The sequence below is a fragment of the Genypterus blacodes genome, unplaced genomic scaffold (assembly GCF_046128005.1).
Source record: "Genypterus blacodes isolate CSIRO-AG114 ecotype Tasmania unplaced genomic scaffold, CSIRO-AGI_Gbla_v1 ptg000021l_1, whole genome shotgun sequence".
NCBI lineage: Eukaryota > Metazoa > Chordata > Actinopteri > Ophidiiformes > Ophidiidae > Genypterus > Genypterus blacodes.
This window is the reverse complement of record NW_027466834.1, coordinates 7,170,992-7,191,743: the sequence shown is the minus strand read 5'-3', so window position 1 is coordinate 7,191,743 and position 20,752 is coordinate 7,170,992. Positions and strand designations below refer to the sequence as shown.

The 20,752-nt window shown below is 45.2% G+C and overlaps 2 protein-coding genes across 4 annotated transcripts; both read left to right on the top strand.

Moving 5' to 3' along the window:
• Positions 1–917: 917 nt before the first annotated feature.
• Positions 918–9,488, top strand: LOC142992041 (transcription factor 12-like). 2 transcript variants are annotated; one of them, XM_076142309.1, is made up of 13 exons: positions 918–1,128; positions 3,321–3,420; positions 3,949–4,088; positions 4,178–4,301; positions 4,384–4,451; positions 4,830–4,929; positions 5,042–5,115; positions 5,914–6,096; positions 6,728–6,845; positions 6,968–7,109; positions 7,913–8,142; positions 8,452–8,601; positions 8,991–9,488. In XM_076142309.1, exons 1-12 carry the CDS (start codon positions 1,060–1,062, stop codon positions 8,592–8,594), a joined length of 1,491 nt encoding a protein of 496 aa, XP_075998424.1. In that variant the 5' UTR covers positions 918–1,059; the 3' UTR covers positions 8,595–8,601; positions 8,991–9,488. The 2 variants fall into 2 exon arrangements, with proteins under 2 accessions (XP_075998424.1, XP_075998423.1); XM_076142308.1 differs by having other exon boundaries at positions 7,913–8,154.
• A 1,225-nt stretch (positions 9,489–10,713) lies between these two features.
• On the top strand, positions 10,714–20,534 carry LOC142992236 (cingulin-like protein 1). Of its 2 annotated transcripts, none has more exons than XM_076142600.1 (19): positions 10,714–10,802; positions 11,732–12,739; positions 12,844–12,911; positions 13,255–13,366; positions 13,511–13,606; positions 13,708–13,856; positions 14,037–14,178; positions 14,258–14,470; positions 14,562–14,768; positions 15,197–15,301; positions 15,380–15,532; positions 15,669–15,839; positions 16,019–16,171; positions 17,148–17,237; positions 18,191–18,274; positions 18,532–18,656; positions 19,565–19,673; positions 19,767–19,930; positions 20,026–20,534. In XM_076142600.1, the coding sequence occupies exons 2-19, from the start codon at positions 11,774–11,776 to the stop codon at positions 20,099–20,101; spliced, it is 3,183 nt and encodes a 1,060-aa protein (XP_075998715.1). In that variant the 5' UTR covers positions 10,714–10,802; positions 11,732–11,773; the 3' UTR covers positions 20,102–20,534. The 2 variants fall into 2 exon arrangements, with proteins under 2 accessions (XP_075998715.1, XP_075998714.1); XM_076142599.1 differs by having other exon boundaries at positions 12,817–12,911.
• The last annotated feature ends 218 nt before the right edge of the window (positions 20,535–20,752 follow it).

Below are 20,752 nucleotides of genomic sequence, written 5' to 3'. Positions count from 1 at the left end.
TTCTAACCTCGTGATGTGGCAGGGATCATATTTGTTTACATCATGTCCATGAAGTTTCCACTCTGAGCTGAAGCGTTACTGCTATTAAATATAATTCTGATGGTGACATCTTTACACTTGTTTATATTTTATTCATAGTGAGCCCATATATGAAGATATGACTCTAAACATTCTAATAAATTCTCATAAATTTCATATATCGTTCAGTATAGTTGAGGGTTAGGGTTTGGTTTGTGGTTTGTAAACTGCATCTGAGGATCTAAACAAAAACATACAAAAATCTTCCCCCAAAAAACATTTACCATTTAGAGATGAACTTCCACAGGTTGTAGGTCAGTGCGACTCCATCAGCTGATCACCCAGACAGATTACATCAACCTTTGACCCGGCCAGGGGATGGACGTGCCCACAAACTGGTACACAAAGACCGAGGTTCTATTTGTAAATGTAGGTCAGACAGGGGCGTGGGGCAAACCCTTTACCTGTCTAAAGGGAGCTCATCTTCATCAGCGTCATCAGCGCTCTCACTCGCTCACTTGTTTATGATTTCGCACGAACAGTGAAGGCAGCTGGACGTCAAGCTTCAGCCCCACACTTGATCACTGCTGTGGTCAAGCTGACATGACGGTCGGCGTGCAGGGAATTCCCCCCGTGTGTGATATTAATCATTAGTTATTTTGGTGATAACCTGCGATATAAACAACTACATCTTAATTTTCCATAACTGAACTGAAATATCCTTTTTTTTTAAATGAACAAACACAAGCAATTCTTTCTAATATTCCAAACCAGCGTACGGCTTCAGTCGCAGCAACAACCTCCGCACCCCCCTCTCCGCTGCCAGGAATGGTACGGCCCTTATTTGCATAAATTGTCTGCGGGTAGATGCATGACCAGCAGGGGTGGGTTTAGGTTAGGAGAAGGAGTGCATGTGGAGTGTGTGCGTGCGGATTGTGTGCATGAGTAAAGAGAGAAGCAGCGAGGAGCACAGAGGAGCAGTGTACGGTGTGTAAGGAGTGTGTATAAGGAGTGTGAGGAGCGCGTGAAGCACACACAGTTATGTACTGTGCTCATCCCGTCGCTGGCACAGGCAACAACTCACTGATGTATTGCTACAACATGAAACCGGTAAGTACTTTTCATGTGTACGTAGAGAAATACCGTGTGTATACATTTACGCCTCTCTGTGAGTGTATTTAATTCTCTTTTCAGATGCTGCTTGCTTTCAATCAATATCTGATCACATATGAAATGTATTGTTTTTTAGCAGATTTAGTATTAATAATATTATTAGTAGGAATAGTAGTACACTATGTTATAGATGGTAGTTAGCGCTTATCATTGGTCACATGGTGGAAATGTGGTCGCTTTATGTCTGTGGAAAATGTTTCTTAGACTACAAGATAGTTTCATCTGGTGTGCATGTGGTGTGTGTATGTGTGTGTGTGTGAGCGCTTGTGTGTGTTGTGGAGGTGGAGGTCATGTCTCTGTGTACTAAATGTGTCAGTGGCAATGACTTGGTGAGTTGTATAAAAATGTAATAAACTGATTCATTTCCCCCCCCGATTCTTATACTTTGAACTAAGTTTTTATGTTGTATTAAAGCGTCCCATATGGTCCACTCACATGCCTGTGTTGATTGGTGATGTGTGTTGTCATCATGGGCAAACTCTTGTTCAAACGCTCCGTCGAGAATCCTGCTTCCTGTTAGCTGAGCGCCATGTAGTCAAGTCCAGCAGCAGAAAACATCTTGACATGAAGCAGATTGCCGCTATTTCTATTTGATTTAACTGTGCTATGCTGGAGCTGGTCTCCCCACCGCTGCAGCCATTATCAAAGGCAGCTTTGATCTCTGTGAGACTAACCATATCCAGACATCGTGGATCACAGAGGCAGAAAATTGGTTGCATGTGGCTGGAGTTTGGCCGTGGTGGAACACAGCAGAGAACTTCAATAGCAAGTTGATATTCCGCTCATCTGGCATTATGATGCTGTGTGTGCAACCACAATGCGGGAGTGTAATGGTTTTTCCTTTGTATACAAGATGATATATGTTTTATGTAGCTTTATTTTGTAATAGATTTAGATATACTGCCAAAGAGGGAAGAAATCCAATATGATCATTTCCAGGAAAGATGAGAGGTAAATGAGGGGATAATTCTCTCTTTAGTTTTGGTCTTTATTGGCTAAAAATGTCCCTTATCGTTTGTGATGCTGTGATTGATGGCTCCTAAATCAATGCTATGCTAAAAGAGGATGCCATGGCGACGGCCCCTCTACAGCGGGGGCCAGAGAGGGCGTGCTGGGGCGGGGGTGTGACCATTATTAACGGGTCGCCTGCTATGCTGATGGTAAGGAGGACAATTGGCTTTATCCTCCGCCATATGCTGCCCATGAAGGCTCAGACGGGCCCGGTGTCGGCAGGGGCTCCTCTGTTTGGCCTAGCGCACAATCACCATGGGACTCATGCCAGCCAGGGTCATGGCTGTGTGTGTGTGTGTGTGTGTGTGTGTGTGTGTGTGTGTGTGTGTGTGTGTGTGTGTGTGTGTGTGTGTGTGTGTGTGTGTAAGCCTGCGAGTGTGCTTGCATGAGCGTACTCCAGAGAGTCTTTAATAGCCTGCTTTACAGAACTTGTCGTCCGGGTAACTGACACCCCATTGATGCTGCGCAGGGAGGTTTATTTTCATTTCCTGGGGCACATCAAAGCAGTGGAGGGAGGTGCAGGTGCAGCCCAGACCTCTTGGTGTGTTTGAGCGAGCCAGCATGTGTTGCGGTGTGTTTTTTGCATATGTGCACTTATAGGCTCGGGCCGCGCAAATTAAAACGGAGAGGAAAACAAACACTAGCTGACAGTATTCGCAGTTTCAATCACTTGATCTCTTTGCTATCTACAAGTTTATGTTTCTCATACAAAATCTGACCCACAGCTGGAGCCGCTATAGGCCGGTGACTCGGTTTACAACATATATCAAAGCACAAAGCAGGAGCAGAGCTGTAATTCAGTTTTATTTGGAGGGCATTGTCTCCCCGGCCTTCTGAAACCAGCCCAACCTGATCGCGATTAGAGCGGGGATTTCTGCTGGTGAATGGCTCCTAAATCCGGATGAGGAGCTGCATGGATGGCTTATGGATTATCGCAATAGCTTTAAGTGTGCATCAGCTCTTTGCTTTGTTTCATCATACTGACGCTTCAAATCTGTGTGCCAGTATTCACGTGTTTGTGTCGGGGAGATTGCGTCCAGAGATACAGGAGCATGTTTTAGAGTTTAAAGTCATTTGTATGTTGTTGTTTGTTTAAAGTTGCCCCTTCTTGCTTTTAGGTATATGGGCAGTCACCCTGCAATGATGACATCAACCAAAACTCACCGTCACATGCAGCTGCCAAGGCCTTCGGCAATGTATTTGCCAGTACCTTCTTTGGTGAGCTTAACCCTCCAAAATAAAAAATATTATTTGCAATGTTTACTTCTATCTTTACACTCTACTGTTACTCTTATGTTTACTTTGCTTTATTCTGAGATGTCAGGTGAGGCAGCAAGGTGAAGTCCAATCAAACAGCTTTAGTATCTGTTGGAACAATTCAGTGACACAACAAAGACTTTTACCAAGTCCATAAGTCTTTGAATGCACCTTAATGGATCCCAGTTCCATGATAACAACATTTTCATAGATTTTAATTGTTTTTGCTGAGAACCACTGGCTTAAGAATGAAACTATAACATTAATTGTAGCGCTACAGATGATTATGTCACCAATAGAAAGTGATTTAGCGTTGAAATGTAAGAAGGTAAAACAATAGTGAAGGCAAAATGCAGGAGGAGGTAAACACGGGTGAAATTATTCAGCATCTGCAGTTTCAGTGTAGGTTTCTTACGGCTTCTTAACCAAACTGGGTGCTTGACATGCTGCTCGAGTGCCGGCTGTATAACACATCAGTATCCATTTTAGAGGGGACGAGCAATTCACCTGACATCTGGAATGCTGTAAACGGGCTGAACCAGCAGGGCTATGAAGGTGCACTGGGAGCAGCCGCATCCCACCAAACGCAGCCGGGGAGCTACGGAAGCCTGCCCCCGCACGCTCACCTGGTGAGATTTATCTTAAGAGCGCTGGATCGTTGACAGGGATGCACTTTTGACCCCTTGTGGGCTCACCGCGCATTTGGTTTCTCGTCTAGGATTACTCTCCGCACTCTATGCTGGCTGCTGATATGAACAGAGGTTTGCCTCCCATGTCCACGTTTCACCGCGGCAGCACGGCGCCGCACGGCCCGCCAATCAGCACCTCGGAGAACTCTGCAGGTGATAAGATGTAGAGATTACTCTTTGCCTCTCTTGTTGTCTTAAACCGCAAAATCTGAAAATTATGAATGCTGTTTTCCAGTCTCGGGGCGCCAGGCCAGTATGACAGCGTCACAGACAGGAGACACCCTGGGCAAAGCTCTGGCCTCTGTAAGTATGACCCACCTCAATCCCATTAGCCTGGATAATCTAGGCCCTGTTACGCTGGTACAGTTCAACAAACAAGCACAGCCCATGCGGTATAATGCAAAAGGAAAAAAAGGAAATCGCTCCTCTTCCTCTGCCAGTAACAGGCTCGTGCATATTAACCAATGGCCGTGCTCACTCTGCTGGACTTTTTATTGGCTGCTGACTAGTAAAATGACCAGAATTGATGAGTTTAGTTGGGGTTACGAGCCTCCTCCAAAGGGCTGTGGCAGCAGCTGTAAAACCCCATGCAGAAATGACAAGTTGTGCTTTTAAAATGATCCATGCTCGGCTCTCACACCACCCCCGCCTCCTCCTCTTCTCCCTGTCTGCTGCTTCTAGATTTATTCCCCTGATCACACCAGCAGCAGCTTCCCCTCCAGCTCGTCCACGCCGGCGAGGTCGCCATCCCCGCTGCCGAGCTCGGCTGAACCTGCCGCAGGTACGCCGCCCGGGCCAAACCCCGCGCAGCTGTAGGGGCCTGAGTGATGAATGGCCGCGCGTGTGTTGTATAATTTAAGCACCTCTGCTGTGGTTTGTTTTCTTGCTCTCAGGTGCGAACATGTGGCCCCGGAGTTCAGCGCAGGCACCGGTCTCGCCGCATTACGAGTCGTCCCTTATATCCATGGTGAGGACCTGGTTTGAAGTCAGGCGAGGATAAACTGATGATAGATGAGAAAGAAACAGTAATGTAGCTGTAGATGCAGTGAGGAGAGACAGACGATGCAGACTGTATAAAAAAAAGTGTAGAAACAACAAAGTATGACGGTGTGAATCATTTTTGTGATGTGCTTTACAAGTACACATAAAAACAATAATAAACTCTATAATTTTTTAGTATGTGTCAGGACTTGTACCTCAGATAACGTGAGGCATTATTTAAATACTATTATGGTGTCCATAACAACTGATACCCATATGCAACTTTTAAACATTCAGGATGCAATTATTTGCCTTATTTTGATTTCTATTCCACCTTTTCTTTTTTCATATCAATATTAGCAACATTAGCTTTATATATTCATTATTTTGTTATTTTTCATGAATTTGAATAATTATGGGATGGTTCATATCTTATGTAAATAAAGCCTGATTATTCATGACACATTGCAATTATACAGTTCATAATGTTTATTTATGTAAAGTTGATTTTACATGTCATACTGTTACAAAATAAAAATGAGAGTTTTTAAATATTAATAAGAAAAAATAAATATTTTCCTTTCGGTTGTCATAACACATTATGTGAAAAACATTGAGGTAAATGTAAAGCAAGTTAGTGATGCACCATTCTTACATATGACAGAGAACAAACATGAATGATTGTAACATGATGAGTAATTCCTTTGTCATTGTTATTTACATCACTGGTTGCTGAAAGTGTCCTCACAGTGCTGCTCTTCTCTTCTGTCTCCGCTGTGAGCAGTCTCAGGTGGAGGACCGCCTGGACAGACTGGACGATGTGATCCACGTCCTGAGGAACCACGCTGTGGGTCCCACCTCCGGCCTGCCCGCTGACATGCACGGCCTCCTGACCCAGAGCCACCACGGGCCCACGCACCCCGACGCCGCCAGCACTCTGCTGCTCACCTGTCACACACCAGCCATGGTAAATGCAAGGGTGGACAGGGCAGCGTTTATGGAAATACTATTTGAGTCTGGACATGCAATGTGTGTGTGTGTTTGTGTGTGTCTGTGTGTGCGTGTGTGTGGGTGGGCGAATGTGTATTTAGTTACAGGATATTTTTCCACACGCGACGACTGCATGTTTTCCATATGTAAAGGTTGTTGCCTTTGAAATTGGAAACTGAGCAAAGTGGGGCGGTTCTGTGATGTGCTTCCTCAGTATGTATAGACACTAATGATTCCACTGTGGGGCAACGAGAGTGTGTGTGAATGTGTGTGTGCCTGCATTGTGAACTTGCATTTCAGCAGGATTTGAAGTATACAGGGAGGAAAAAGGGAGTCGGATCACTTTTATTCTTCCAAATGATGTTTAAGGAGTAATTTCTGAAGATATTTGGGGGTGTGTTTAGGCGCTATGTAGAATGTTAAGAATTATGATTGTCTAAGACTAAATAAACGAGAGAGCAGATGCTGGTTCAGAGACGTATTTGTGGTCGGTGAGGTCTGAGGTTTGGAGGACATTATTGAGCTACATCGTCTTCATCATCAACATCACACTCATTAATCAGAGAGATCTCACACTTTTATCTGGACCTTCTTTGTGTGTCATAAAGGTTGAAGCTGTGAACATGAACAACAACCACTCAGCCTTCCAGAGCCGCACGCATAACGGCCACCCGTATCCTGCCAGACAGAGGGCCACGCCTCAGAGCATGCAGGGAGGAGGAAGAAGTGAGTCATCTGTCATGTTTTCACATTACTCCCCCTCTTTTTCTGCACTTTGGAAACAGCGGATGTTGTTCTCCAAGATTCTAATTTTGGTGATTGCAAAAATGCACTTTCCTATTCCTTAGGTATTCTGGAGCTGAAAATGGAAGGAGGAGAAAGGGAAGAGCTGCTGCACAACGCTCACAGTCACAGTCACAGCCCCGACAACGAGGGATCGGACGACGAGTGCGAACACAAAACGCAGGGCGACAACAGCAGCAGGACCAGGTACACACACCTGCCTCCCTGCTCACAAAAATCTGCCCCAGCCTCATTCTGGGACTGTGCCGACTCTGCAGAATTCACAAATAAATGTCCCTTCCAGTCCAAATCCAGTGTTGGTGGAGTATAATGAAGGCGAAGTGAACAATGGCCCTGTACCCTCATTCACTTTTACAGATTCATCAAATGCTGTCAGGCCCCCTGCTGACCCTCTGTCACATAATTCTCTTTCATATTACACCAAGTCACAATGAATTAAGAGGAAAAGAAAAATAAGAAGCACTGCTGGTTAAAAAATCATCTTTGGTCTTTCATGCACCACTGTTGTTTTGTTTGTTTATTTCATTATTTAATATACATTTTCAGGTCCAAAGCCTTTAAAGATCATATGAAATAATTACTAGAAATAAGATTAATGGATAAGATACGATTAGATATGATAAATGTAGGATTTTTGTTTGAAATGAGACATAATGTAAATACCTTGAGATTTATTTTTCAAAGTGCATTTGGTTCAACTGTGAGGATAGATGCAATACATTCCATTCTTAAATTTGTTAAACGATGCTTTCATAGTTAGTTTTCAGTTTTGAAATGACATCATGAGTAAAACATAAAGTGCATTTTGTTGAAATCCCTCAATTCATCAATCTATCAAATCATCCCAGTTGAAGCAATATCAGCAGTGGCCAGCAGAGGGCAAATGTTCCCCATATAACTTCATCCTGTGCAATCCATTCAAGCTCATGATCGGATCCTTTTCCTCACAACAAGCGTCTGTGTTGTGTCATACTTTGTTAACGTTAAAGCAATCACGAGGACGAGGATCTGAGCCCCGAGCAGAAGGCCGAACGTGAGCGCGAGAGGAGGCACTCCAACAACGCCCGCGAACGCCTCCGTGTGAGGGACATCAATGAGGCCTTCAAGGAGCTGGGCCACATGGTCCAGCTGCACCTGAAGAGCGAGAAGCCTCAGACCAAGCTTCTGGTCCTGCATCAGGCCGTGTCGGTGATCCTCAGCCTGGAACAGCAAGTCCGAGGTCAGTCCAGAGGTCAGAAGCAAACAAGTCCCCCCTCAAGTTTTAAGAATGTACTTGTGATTTTGTATATGTCTAAGCTTTATATACTTCTGAGCTATTATTAGGTTTCTATTCATTTTACTCCAATGCTAATCCAGTTGGAAAAGAAATCCAACATAATAAAAGTCACTTCTTCTGTAATTTTGTTCAGAATTCCTTCACCGGAGCAGTAAAAATATTTGTCGGCATGGAAATGTGTAATATCCTGCCACGTAACTCTGTTTCTTTGTCCAGTCAGAGGGGAAACTCATTGTTTGTTGAATCCCGCAGAGAGGAACCTGAACCCGAAGGCGGCGTGCCTGCGGAGGAGAGAGGAGGAGAAGGCGTCTGCCGTCATGGGCGACCCGCAGTCCATGCATCTGGCTTTCCATCCCGGCATGACAGACTCCGGCAATCCCATGGGACACCTCTGAGCTTTAGGTAGTGTGAACTGGGATCAAAAACAAATGAGCTTTATTGATCAGATACATAACTTAACTTAAAATACTCTCAAAATGTTGCTGTCTACATTGTCTTTCTTACAGAGATTGATGGATGATAAACTTGAGGATATATGCTTATGTAAGGGGACGTTTATGATTAATTGATTATTGATTAATCTCTTATGAATCTGATTGATTTTGAAAATATTTGATACTGTAAGTTGTTTATTACATCTATTATATAGTGTATGTTATAGACAGATTTGGAACCAATCAAGTGAAGCTACAGCAGTATTTAGAATTACTTTTAAACTGCAAACTTCAGACAATTGATCCAGCTTCTCTCTCTCTCTCTCTCTCTCTCTCTCTCTCTGTCTCTCCTTGCAGATGTTGGATTCGGTCGAGTCACGTGGACCCCCAGCGTTTCTCGTCATTTCAGAGCAGACTGGAGAGCGTCGGGCTCTCTGTAATGTTTAGCGTGATGCAGTTGAACAATCATCCTCACTCCCCAAACAGACTTCTAACTTTGTGCCTAAACTTACATAGAACAGAAATACACTGCAGAGGTTTTGTACATATTTTGTATTTATTGATCATCTTTCAGTTCGAACATATCTGAGTGGATGAGAAACAGCAGCGGTGAGTTTTCACCTGCAGTTTGTGGCTTATTTTGGCAGAGCCAGAAATGTTTCTGACATTTACAGTGTATCACTATTTAGAATGTACACTTGTAATCCCCCCCTCCCCACCCCCCCCCCACCCCCCCGAGCTCAGAGGACTGACACATTCCCATGTATGTGTGTGTGTGTGTGTGTGTGTGTGTGTGTGTGTGTGTGTGTGTATATGTGTGTGTGTGTGTGTGTGTGTGTGTGTGTGTGTGTGTGTGTGGGTAAATGGATGTACTTGTCTAGTGTGTGTGTGTGTGTGTACTGCAGGAGTTTGACATTCTGTGAATGAACAGATCTCCAAGAATGTTCTTTAGTGTCTGGGCATCCGAAACCCTTGAACCAATATTTGTATATTTGTTACAGATTAATGTTGTAGCGATGTTACACTTCAGGCGACACTGATGGACTTCTGAGTGTTTCTCAGTGTGTCATTGCTCTTCAGATGTAGTCAAAGCTCCCCTAAAGGTTCTCTGCATGTTTAAGTTTTTAATAGAAAAATCTTTTTTCTAAGTTATGTAAGTTATCTTTTATACAAATATTGTGAACTAAATAATATCTCTATTTGCTTTTGTCACTCTAATTTTACACAAGAATACGTTTGTGTGCAGTTTTACTAGATGTAGCCACGAGCAACACAGCAAGTATTACGGAACAATAGATGTCTTGTTTGCTAATCACACTGCTGAACAAATTATCAACAATTATCAAAAATACTATACTATCATAACAGTATGTGTACAGTTTAAGTAGCCTACAGGCATGTGTCGAGATCCTGATGTAGCAATAAATGTCTTTTTCAATAATGTGTGTGTCTGTGTATGTGTAGTAAACAGTACATATCTACTTTGCCATGTTTAATGCAATTTACCAGTATGTTTCAGCTTTAAAGAGCCTTTAAAATTGACAGTTTATTGACAATCTTACTAAGAACCAGAAAACCTTGAGTCATGAGTGGCGAAGACACAATGTGTTACGCTGTGATGAGTCATCTTTCGTCATTTTCCCCGACGTCCAGGTGGTTTTTACATAAGATAAAGACAAATAAATGAAACCTTAAATGCAGCATCTTGCTTGTAGATCAATAAGTGATGTAAAGCGGACATGTTGAGGCAAAACAAAATAGTAATTCAACATCACAACCCGAACAGATTAAAGGGTTTTAATGGAGTTTGAGTGTCATAAGCTGATCAGAAGACCTCGCTTTGTTTGACAATTTTACCGATCTTTAGCTCTGTAACCATGACGTAAAAACACAATGTGCCCCGTAGCAACGCCACAATAATAACACGCACGTGAACGCAGCACTTCTCAATGTTAATATAGACTGATAATGTTAGCGGCAATCGACTGTGTGTGCCGTATGAATTCCTTGACACAAACCGGTCGTGAACGCCTAGCCTAACAGGACAGGCTGGGGGCTTCGAACACACACAAACACACGCACGCACACACGCACGCACACATTCACACACACATTCACACACACGTCCTGAGCGCATTAGACTGAGGTGGAGACGCAGCGTGGACAGCGGTAAGTTTTCTGTCAAGACTAAGTTCCTTTATTGACTTTTACTTCGTACTTTGTTCTTATATTCGTAACTTTAATGGATTGAAATCTTCGTCGTTATGTTTGTTTTAACCCGTTTGTATCCGGAGGCTGCTGCGCTCCAACAGGGACTTTTTTAAGGAGTGGTGTTTCTTAATGTGTGCAGTTATGTAGTATTAAAAAAACCGGAAACTCTTAATATTTAATCTTAGTGTAATGTTTAAGTGAGTCACGGTAACTTTTATAACAAAGTTAAACCGGATGACAAAACGCGAATTCTCACATTTCCTGTTAATAAATATCACTTTTGCACGTACGAGCAAAGTCAGAAGTGCTTAACTTTGAAACACAAGTGGTCTGAAACACGTTTGAGTGCAGATGTGACATAAAAAATGTGAGCTTGAAAGAAAAAGTTCTGTTTTAACTCAGTGTGAATAGAGAAACAGCATAATTTTCGCACTTAGCTGAAGCTGTGGAGTGTTAATATTCCTAAAGTAACAGGACAACAGTGCAGTTCTTGAACAGTACTTGTCTGCTGCACTGTACTGATGTTACAGCTTCACACTAACATATTTGTTGATACACACTCTCCTCAAGTGTGTGACCTCAGTCACCAGTTGTAGTCATCATGCAGTTGGCTGAGCTTCAGGCTGTACAATGGCTCCCTGTCATCAGCACACAGAAGGAGCTGTTTTCATTTCACAGCATTATCAGTCTCTCCAACCGTGTCATTTATTCTGTCTTTATCGCTGCTGGGAGTCTGAGTGCAGCTGTGACGAGCTGCTGCTGCCGTGTCAGACTCGGCTCGCATGTTGTGTAAACAGCCTCGGCTCCAACAACCTGATGCATCAGTTTTGGTTTGGCGTTCCCATGCGTCAGAGTCACGGTTACACCTGCCTGCTCTCTTCCCACAGCTGCAAACCTGCACAGTTGAGGCGGTGATCTGTTGGTCCGGCATGGAGTCTCGCAGGCTAAGCGGCAGCCCGGATGTCAGGCTGCAGAGGGGCTACATGCAGCAGCAGCAGCACAGCGCCCGGGGCGGCCCTGATGATCTGTTTGGAGTGAGGGTACAAGTGCAAGGAATTAAAGGTCAACCATATGTGGTCCTGAACAGCTCAGGCCAGGAGATGCACCGGGACGTCTCTGTCATCACCCACCAGGCAGGGTACAACCCGGGGATGGTGAGGAGAACGTCTGCAGAGGAGAGACTGCACAGACACTCTCTCCCTGCAGCCTCCATGCTTCACTATCAGAGACACCCAGAGATTCTAAAACCGTATGACCCAAACAGCAACGACCTCACGCTACTGGTTCCCTCGCAAACAGCCTCAGGTGCTCGACACAACAGCCTTCCACCTGAGACAACCGCCAAAGCCAGGATCCCTCTGCCTGCTGAGGGCCCGGAGGGAGATCAAAGTCAGGTGGCCCAGAACCAAGGGCCGGCCTTGGGCAGACACGTCCCCCTGAGGTCCCCAAACGCAGTTGATTCAGGCCCTATTTTATCTGTAGGGAACCTCATAAACCAGTTCAATAGCTCTCACCAGCAGAGGGGTCGGCGTGGCCCGCGAAGCCGCCTGGACCCAGAGGAGTGCAGGAGGTCACGCAGCGTGGACAGCGGCCGGACCTCAGACTCCTCCACCTCCTCCTCCTCATCCAGCAGAACCTCCTCTCTGAAAGCCACCAGGCCCGAGATGACTGCCGGCGGGTACGCACCTGGATCGGCGAGGGCTCGGCTCTTCGGTGGCGAAAACGCTTCGGCAGGCAAGAGAGAGGAGACGAAAACGACCCCGGTGCTCACGGGACATAACGGACGAGACGCGACACCACCACAGGCGGCGAAACTACTGCAGAAAACAGAGAAGTTCATCATTTCCACATCATCTAGTGACAAAACGGACGAATCAGACGAAAGGGACGAACAGGTAAAGAGTTTAGGCAACAGGCCGCATTGTGATTTGAAAGGTTGTATTTATTGGATGTACGTATGTCTTCTAACCAGGTCACTCCTGATCTTCTGAAAGGACAGCAAGAACTCTCAGTGGACCCGGCAGAGGACACGGCCAAACAGATCCTCTTCTCGTACCTCAAGGATGGGTGAGGAAGAACACGTGTACATCAAAGACATTTCACAACGCCGCCTTATTCTTCTCACTCAAGCCCCCCGCTTTTGTCGATGAACCCGTGGGTGCGACGGTGTAGTGTAAGTCAGATAAGGATGGCTGTTACAGCTGTGTGTGCTCAAACACGCAGCGGTCAGGAATGCGGAGTATGAACTTGTTTTCATTGTGCTGATAAAATATGGTTTCACCTTCGTCTCTGCGCACGGATGAACTTTAAAGGCAGATCAGTGCCGCTTTGAAACGGGTCTGGAATCTCTCTCTCATCTGGATACATTGCTGCGGTATGTTGGTGGAAATTGCTATGTTTTGCTTTTCAGAACGATCGATAGCGACTCCACCACCAAGAAGAAAGTGGATCTGTTGTTTGACAGCATCAACAAGCTGAAGTGGAAAACGGCAGGGAGTGTGGCGGAGGAGACGGAGTGGAAGGTGAAGGTTGGGGTTGTTGATGGTGACGGTGATGGTTGGGGCGTTTGGATCACCATTGTTTGATCAGCCGTGATGAAGCCGCTCTGACATAAGCTCCTGCTGATGCTGTGTTGTTTTGCGCTTCTCTCCCCTTCAAATATGCAGGATTATGCAGCCGAGGCCACGCTGCTGCAGGAGAAACAGGCAGCGCTGGAGAAAGAAGTGACTGAGCTCAAGAACAAAGTGGAAGTTGAGATTAAGGTGAAGTGCAGCACCGTCCTGTCGTTTCATCTCTAAACGACTCCCTTCCGTGTCCTTCAAATCATGGTTTTCCCCTTCGTGTTCTACTTTTTGTCTTCCAGAATGAAAAGACTCTAGCCAGGGCTTGTGAGAAGGCCAGAACAGAGAAGAAGAAACTACAGGAAGAGCTGATCAAAAGTCAGGCCGAGCTCTCCAAACTCAGGGACAGACTGGACAGCATGGAGGCAGAACTTCAATCTACCAAACAAGAGTAAGACATGAAGCAAAGATTACACCAACACAATCGCACAATGGAGTCTTATCTTAGAGTCACCAAGATCTACTCGGATTTCTTCCCTCGTCTACTTGTAGCAGTCAGAGAAGACAACAGTTTTACCTTCAAAATGACATCTAATGAGCTCAAACATGTCTCGCTTTCCCACATATTCAGGCTGTCCCGGATTAAGGTAGAGAGAGAGAGAGCCAAGACGGAGATGAAAGACCTTCAGCAGCAGCTCTCCGACATGCATGACGAGCTGGACCGCGCCACAAAGTCGGAGGAGATCACCACAGAGAAAGAAGTCCTCTTGAAGGTACATGGGCCCACCGGCAACCTCCAAGCTTTTTGGCCGGACTGCAGGCGCTCACGTTGTTCATGATTGTCCGTGACAGGAAATGGCACAGCTTCACGCAGACTTTCAGGAGATACTACTGGTGAAGGAGGAGCAGGAGGATGTGCTGCACCACAGGGAGAGAGAGCTAAATGCCCTGAAGGGGGCGCTAAAAGAGGAGGTGGAAACCCATGACAAGGAAATGACCATATTGAAGGACGAATATGAGCATGAGCTTCACAAGCTTATCAAGGACGTAGAGCAGACCATAGAGGTAACAAGCTCCACTTTGTTCCCCCGCAGCCGCCAAGTTCCTTTGTTTGTGCGCCTTCATTCACTGTTCTGTCATTCATCCCGTCGCCAAGAGCAACGCGCTGCTGGCTCAGGATAAGATGGAGGCCGAGGAGGAGAGATGCGCGGCTAAGTTGCAGATCAGGAGGCTGAGCCAGGAGAGGGAGCAGCTGTCGGCAAAGGTGCAGCAGCTGGAGGACAAGGTGGATCAGCTCAGCGACACAATCCGGGAGTCCAGAGCTTTGGAGAAACAGCTGGAGCAGAGAGCGAAACAGCTGGAGGTGAGGAGGATTGTGTGTCACTGTGTGTGTGTGTGTCTGTGTGTGAGGCGGCATTGATTTTAAGCAAATAATTAATGCAAACATAAACCATCTAGAAGGGCATTCGTCACAGCCAAACATCCACCGAGGACCAACACTTCTCTAGAGCTCAACATTCAGTCCTCTTACCAACAAACATGGACGATGAAGGTCAATATGACCTCTGCGTAAACCAGATCGTGACTGAAATGGATCGGGGTCATTCAGGGGTCGAGCCCTACTTGCCCAGAGAGTTTCATGAATACAAGTCAATAACTTTTAGCTCAGACAAACAAATAAACATTAATGAAAACAACCATGGATGGATGGAAATGTTCTCAGCTCATCTGACATATGTGACCTGTTTTATTATTCTCTTCGCCTTGTCACCGTTATCCACGGCTCCCCAGAGGGAGAAGCAGGAGGCTGAGGAAGTGCTGACAGATGTGAGGAATAAAGAGGATGAGATGAGCCTGTCGAACCAAACGCTCCTCGCTCGCCTGGAGGACGTGCAGGTGAGACGAGGACGCCCCCGTCAAAAGAGACAAAAACGTGAGGATTCTTGTGACGCTCACTTGTTGTTCTTCTGCCAGAGTAAGCTGAGCAAACTCAATCATGAGAACAGGGAGCTGAAGGAGAAGCTCCGGGAAGAGAAGAAGCAGATGGAGGAGCTGTGGAGGACGAAAACCGAACTGGAGGAGGAGAGGAGGCTGCAGGACAAGGCTGTGGAGCAGCTGCAGAGGAAGGTGAGAGGACGACCGGGAGGATTTACTGCACCAACGCCAAAGAAAACAGCCCATATCTCTCTGCTCCAAACAGACGAGTTGCACGTTCTGTTTGAGGGTTTGTTAATCTGGCTCCTCTGCTCCTCGTTGTGGTCAGATGAGCAGCGTCATGGAGGAGTGCGAGGTGTCTACAGACACGCTGCAGAGCCAGGTGGACGAGGCCAGAGAGAGGAGTCAGAGGGAGTTGGTGGAACTGAGGAGACAGCTGCAGGAAAAGGGAGCAGAGCTGGAGAAGTCCCGACAGGCTGTCCAAACGCTGCAGGAAGAGGTGTGGCCTCTGACTCATCGTTGCAAGTCACTCACAAAATAAGATTAAAAGTCTGAAACTGATTCTCTCCCAAATCTCCCAAAATAAAGCAAAAAACATGATTCATTTGGTCTTTTTTTTGCAGACGCTGCACCTTAAACGCATCTCGTTGCATTTTATTCTCTCTGTTCTCTGTCCAGTTTCTGCCTCTGGAGGAGGATCTGCGGCGTTGTCGCAGGGAGCATCAGGAGGCCCAGCTGAGGGGCCGGCAGCTGCAACAGAAGGTGGAGGAGCTGGAGGAGAGGAATGCAGGAACGATGGACGAGAGAGACCGGCAGGTCAAACTTATGGAGGTAACAGTTAAGGAAAGAACAACTTAGGGATTTCAGTGTGTTTGGACGCTCTCTGGAAATGAGAACATAGTTTATAGATTACAATCATAGTTATTGTGCAGATAAAGGAGAAGGAGATCCATCAACATAACATAATTTGTTGTTTTTGGTGTAACATTCTCATATCTCCTAAATGTGAACACGAACTGTTCTGTGAATGCTTTCTGCTGTTCCAAGAGCCGGACACAATATCTTCAGATTGCTTCATAAGTACTTTTATCTGATCAATGATACCAAAAATCAATTGATTGTTTCAGCACTGGTCCAGTTGGGTTTTGAAACATGTCACCAAAACTTTATAAGCGTGTTCTAAAGTAGCCACCATGGGTAGGTTTCAATAAGCACATTGTACTTCTCATCATTCACTCCTTACTGCATGAGTAAGTTTGTTATGTATCATGAAGTGACATGACACATATATTGCATAAACAATGACACATAACACAATGACAAATAATGTTTGGCACACTCACGTGTTCCTCTGACTATACAACAGTTAAAAAGTCATGGTAGGAACATGTCACACTCGACACTGTTTGTCTTGCTGATGACAAAACATTACACAGTGACGCCACTGTGCTCAATGTTGACACTGGGTATCAAGCGAGGAAGCTCCTGTTTACTGTAAAAGCCATCAGACCTGTCTGAGTGTACACAAGAATGAGTCCAACAACAGGCGCACACACACTCACTGACAAATGTACAAAATCCTGAAGTCTGACAGTTCCTTTTCTCCAGTAGCCATTACTCCATTTCTTAACGTGTCCACCTTCACCCTTTCACCCCTTCTATAGTCAGCAAGTCTGTTTGTAACTCCAGTCTCACAGGACAAATTAAAGGATAGATAGTTTGATCAGTTAAGAATTTTCTGTGCGTGTGTGATACGATTTTAATGATACTTGATTGACATATTTCTCATGTTTTTGCCTCCTCTCAGGGACGCATCAGCCAAATAGCGGAGGATCTCGACGAAGAGCGCAGCAGTGGCGACCGATTGATGGATCGACTCGACAAAACCAAAGAGCAGGCGAGTTCAGCCGCTCCTCGCTCGCTCCACTGTTCTGTGCGATCGCTTTCATACACATCATCTCCGCGCCTGTGAAGGAACAACAGTCCGGGTTTGATCATAAACAGATGTTGGGTTGAGCTCTCAGATTTCCCTCCAAACACTGAAAGCTGCTGACTTTGTGTGTTCAATGAGCTCGTGAAACAAGTTTAGGTTTTGCTGAGTAACAGTCACATTTTTAACTGCACCAAAACCAAACAACACTGTTGACTTCATGTATGTTCTGTCGTCAGTGAGGGTAATTAGACTTTCAATGCTTCTCGGGTTGATCAGAGAGTTATCCAATTGTGAAAAAGCAAAGTATAAATTCCCTCTAAGATGAAATGCCTGGCCGTGTGTGTGTGTGTGTGTGTGTGTGTGTGTGTGTGTGTGTGTGTGTGTGTGTGTGTGTGTGTGTGTGTGTGTGTGTGTGTGTGTTCCTGTAAAGTAGGCCACTATTCATGGGAGCAAAGTGGTGCAGACTAATTGACACAAAACACTGTTTTGGGTGCAGTGCAAAGACAAAAAAGAGCAGCAGCTATTCACACTCCCTTCACTGGGCCTCTGCATGTTATTAGAGAAGAGAGCCTCAGTCAGACCAGACATCATTTCCTCTGGTTTTAAGAATTAGGCTGGAAAGTTCTCATCTAACCTGAACGTGCTTGTCATCGGGTCCTGCCCTTTTTAATAAGGCACATGTTTTCTGTCAACATGGGAGGCGGGTCATGTTGTGTAGCATGCCCCTATTTAACTCCATGGAGGGAAAATGCCCCAGAGTAAAAGCTTATGGTTCAGTTCTCCCACTTGGTATGACTGTGGTAAACCCATCAATCAATAAATCAATCAGTCCTTAGTTATATATCATATCACTGATTGCTCTTTTAGTTGCCAATTTGAGGGAATAATGACAGATCCTTGTTGTTTGTGTTTGGCAGATGGATCAGATGAGGACCGAGCTGCTGCAGGAGAGAGGGGTCAGACAGGATCTGGAGTGTGACAAGATGAGCCTGGAGAGACAGGTAACTGCCCCCGACCCACGACCCCTGACCCCCGTCACTGCCCACGCACCCTCAGCTCTATTTAACAGTTATTTTGTAAAGGTTGCAAAGGTTAGAATAGCAGTAAATGACAGGAAAAGGTCAGGAACTCATGTCTCATCGTCACCAGCTTTAACACCACATCTGCAGGGTGCACATCACAACTAATAATCCAACATTACTGGCATCTACGTTCTACTGTGAATCTCCCTCGTGACATTCTTCCATTTTACTTTCAGAATAAAGACCTGAAGAGCAGAGTGACTCACCTAGAGGGGTCACAGAAGACCAACCAGGATGTCCTGCTCTCCAAACTGAACAGTCGCATCCAGGAACTCGAGGAAAGGTTGCAAGTAGAAGAGAGGTGCGTTTGTTAATACTCAATAACTTTGCACTCACCAGCCATTTGCTCTGAGAACAGGGGGACATTCTTTTGACACTCCATGTTGACATATTTGCATCACTTCATTGTCTCAACCTCTATGCTGCCGGTCTCCCAAAGGCGATCTGCTGCATTCAGATCTCTTTATTAGAAACACCTGGCACCACTTTATTAGGAACATCGTTATCTGCCACTTTATTAGCAACACCTGCACACCCCCCAGTTTATGAGGAACACCTGAACAGCTGTACACCAGCTACTTTAGTACTCAGCAAAGTACCAGGCGAGTACTCAACACCTGTACCTGCACTGACTGCTTCGTTAGGAACATCTAGCGCCGCTTTTTTGGGAATCACATACAGTATACTCACTATATCGCCACTTTACACAGCCACCACTGTACTCTGCTGATGCCTAATTAGGAACACCTGTTGCCGCTTAATTAGGAACACCTGTGCACCATCGTTTAGGAACTCCTGATGCCACTTTGTTAGGAACACCCAGTGTCACTAATACCACTTTATCAGGAACTCTTGGTGTACTTACTTGCCGCTAGTACACCACCTGTACAGTACTCACCAAAGTACTCACCACCTGTACCCCACCGGCTGCTTTATAAGGAACATCTCTGCCACTTTATAAGGAACACCTGAACACCGTCCACTGGGAATGCTTGATGCCATTTTCTAAGCAACAACAACTGATTTAAATACAACTCAACAGCCCCGCCATTTTATTAGGTACACTCATACTCGCCTGCCACTTTCTTAGGAACACCTGGTGCCAATTTAAATGAGGAAAACAATTTAACAGGAAGGTATTGCGGTACAGGGAGCTGTTGCTGTATTGTCATCTCTTACTTCTTTTACTGTGGCTGTGACACTGTACAGAGACAAGAACAGCCTGCAGCAAGTGAATCGCAAGCTGGAGCGCAAGGTGAAGGAGATGAAGTTGCAGGCAGATGAGGAAAACATCAATCTGCAGACCCAGAGAGACCAGGTAGACATTTAGACTGACCGCAAGAAATAACAAGTTATCAATAAGAGCGTAGTGGAGTCATGATTCATTATCCCATGTGTGTGAACTGTGTAGCTGACGCAGAGACTGAAGACTGCGAAGCGGCAGATGGATGAAGCAGAGGAGGAGATAGAGCGTCTGGAACATGCCAAAAAGAAGCTTCAGAGAGATCTGGATGAGCAGATGGAGGCCAATGAGCAGCTTCATGGTCAATTCAGTGCCCTGCACAATGAAATGAGGTGATTCATGATGTTTACATGTGTGTGTGCGTGTTATCAGAATCACATGTTTCTCTTCAACATGGATAATGTTTGTGTTTTTTTTGCATTGACAGGCGTAAGAAGAAATCAGGCTCTCTCATGGTGATTATGGAGGATGATGTCAACGATGATGAAATTGCATCTGACTGACGTGATACTAAGAATGGGTTGTTTGTGGACCTTATAAAGAGATATTGGACTTGGTGTGAAGAACCTTAAGTAACCTAATACGACATAATTGTATTAAAAACTCAGGTGTGACTTAATCATATTTCCAACTGTGAATAACATGGCGTTTTGCCAAAACCGGCCTCTAGTGGCAATATTTATAACAATGCAGCCGATAATAACAAAGTCATTTCATAACCATTTCTCAGTACTATTATTTTTTATGTTTTTAATTTATTTATGTGGTGCAGCATAATGAAACAAGAGGTTTGGCCAACATTCACTCATGTTTATACACTAAAATGTTTCTCTGATTCAGGGATTTTTATGACCCTTTATAATTATGTGTCTTTGCTTTGTGTGACAACTAAATAAAGAAAGTCAGAATTTAAATGGATATTTAATGTTAATAAAATCTGCAACCATTCTGCCTGACGTGTGACGTGAAACTTTCATTTTGAGTGGAATCCGAGGAAGACTATGACATGACAGTGTTGGATCAATGGTCCATGCTGAGTGGCTGCAGTGAGCAGAGGTGGAGATAGAATCGATCGCTCCGATCAACTCCAGAGGTTCACTCTGTGGACATCTGGCAGATAGCAGAGGTTGCCGTGGTGGAAATAGCGGAAATAA

Bases quoted from the DNA above. Each gene is read 5' to 3' on its own strand.
- LOC142992041 (XM_076142308.1), top strand. From the start codon at position 1,060: ATGTACTGTGCTCATCCCGTCGCTGGCACAGGCAACAACTCACTGATG. The intron at 4,089-4,177 runs GTGAGATTTATC...TTTCTCGTCTAG, and splicing joins TGCCCCCGCACGCTCACCTG to GATTACTCTCCGCACTCTAT. The intron at 4,302-4,383 runs GTGATAAGATGT...GCTGTTTTCCAG, and splicing joins CACCTCGGAGAACTCTGCAG to TCTCGGGGCGCCAGGCCAGT.
- LOC142992236 (XM_076142599.1), top strand. From the start codon at position 11,774: ATGGAGTCTCGCAGGCTAAGCGGCAGCCCGGATGTCAGGCTGCAGAGG. The intron at 17,238-18,190 runs GCGAGTTCAGCC...TGTGTTTGGCAG, and splicing joins TCGACAAAACCAAAGAGCAG to ATGGATCAGATGAGGACCGA. The intron at 18,657-19,564 runs GTGCGTTTGTTA...GACACTGTACAG, and splicing joins AGGTTGCAAGTAGAAGAGAG to AGACAAGAACAGCCTGCAGC.